This window comes from Hipposideros armiger, unplaced genomic scaffold (genome assembly GCF_001890085.2).
Source record: "Hipposideros armiger isolate ML-2016 unplaced genomic scaffold, ASM189008v1 scaffold_278, whole genome shotgun sequence".
NCBI classification, from domain to species: domain Eukaryota; kingdom Metazoa; phylum Chordata; class Mammalia; order Chiroptera; family Hipposideridae; genus Hipposideros; species Hipposideros armiger.
The window spans coordinates 16,376-17,320 of NW_017731628.1; the positions used below are offsets into that span (position 1 = coordinate 16,376).

Below are 945 nucleotides of genomic sequence, written 5' to 3' on the forward strand. Positions count from 1 at the left end.
GCTCTCAAACAACAGTGCCCTTGACTGAGCACACCGTGGAGCTGCTCTCTGACCCAACTCGATTGTACAAAACCCAGAAGGAAGCCTAACTGTCTACGTACACACTTGAGGAAGCCATTCAGCCTGGCCATATGGGATTGTGAAATGAACAGCCTATACTGCTGGGTGACTTGAGCCCCGATTTCATGGGGGCCGGGGCCTGGGCTACAACTACTGAGAGCTCCAACCATCTCCAAACACCAACCCCGACCTATGCATTTAATCTCGCTCCCATGTTTGCGCACCCTGTCCTTTGGGTGAGGAATATTGCAACCCTATAGGTGGAAGAGACACCAGGAAGTCATTGGTCCTGTGCTAATATTTTCTTTTAAATATTATAAAACCTTCGCAGGTAGCGGGAAGGGCTTAAAATAAAAATAGAACGTAGTAATACTATCACCTACTCCTACCACAACCACCACTGGGTGAGTCACCGGTGGGTTCCCGACGCCCTACTGCACACTGTACAGAGGTCCAAAGAAGATGAACAACTTGCTCAAAGTAGCACAGCTGTTAAGTGACTCAGCCAGGATTTGAACCCAAGTCTATTTAACTCCAAACCCATCCATTCTGCTATAGGAACTTTTCAGTGTGTTAGCCTTTACTAGTATCTATCATAGCGGTTCATGTCCATTAAGTTAAGGTCTCTTCTGAATACTCAGGGTATGTTATGACTGAATACCCTAGCAACATTATTTGGCTGCTGTGATTATCATTGCTTAGAAATGAGTATGAAGTGGTTCCTCTTCTATGCATTTCCCCAGCGAGCCCACATCTACAGAGCAGCCACGCTGAAGTTTGTAAGACATGTCTCTAACCTCGTTTCCTTCAGCTATGATTCTTGAACTTCCTGTGTCTTTCTCAGAGAAAAGCACCTGGGGTGGGCGTGGGGTGGGGGACAGAAAA

The 945-nt window shown here is 46.7% G+C and overlaps 1 protein-coding gene across 1 annotated transcript in view; it reads right to left on the reverse strand.

Annotated features, from left to right (window-relative positions):
• Window positions 1-945, reverse strand: part of SERPINB13 (serpin family B member 13) — a 12,834-nt gene that overhangs the window by 6,620 nt on the left and 5,269 nt on the right. The window contains exon 2 of the mRNA XM_019657685.1: window positions 858-914. Coding sequence (XP_019513230.1) covers window positions 858-914 — 57 coding nt within the window. The remainder of the gene's footprint in view (window positions 1-857; window positions 915-945) is intronic.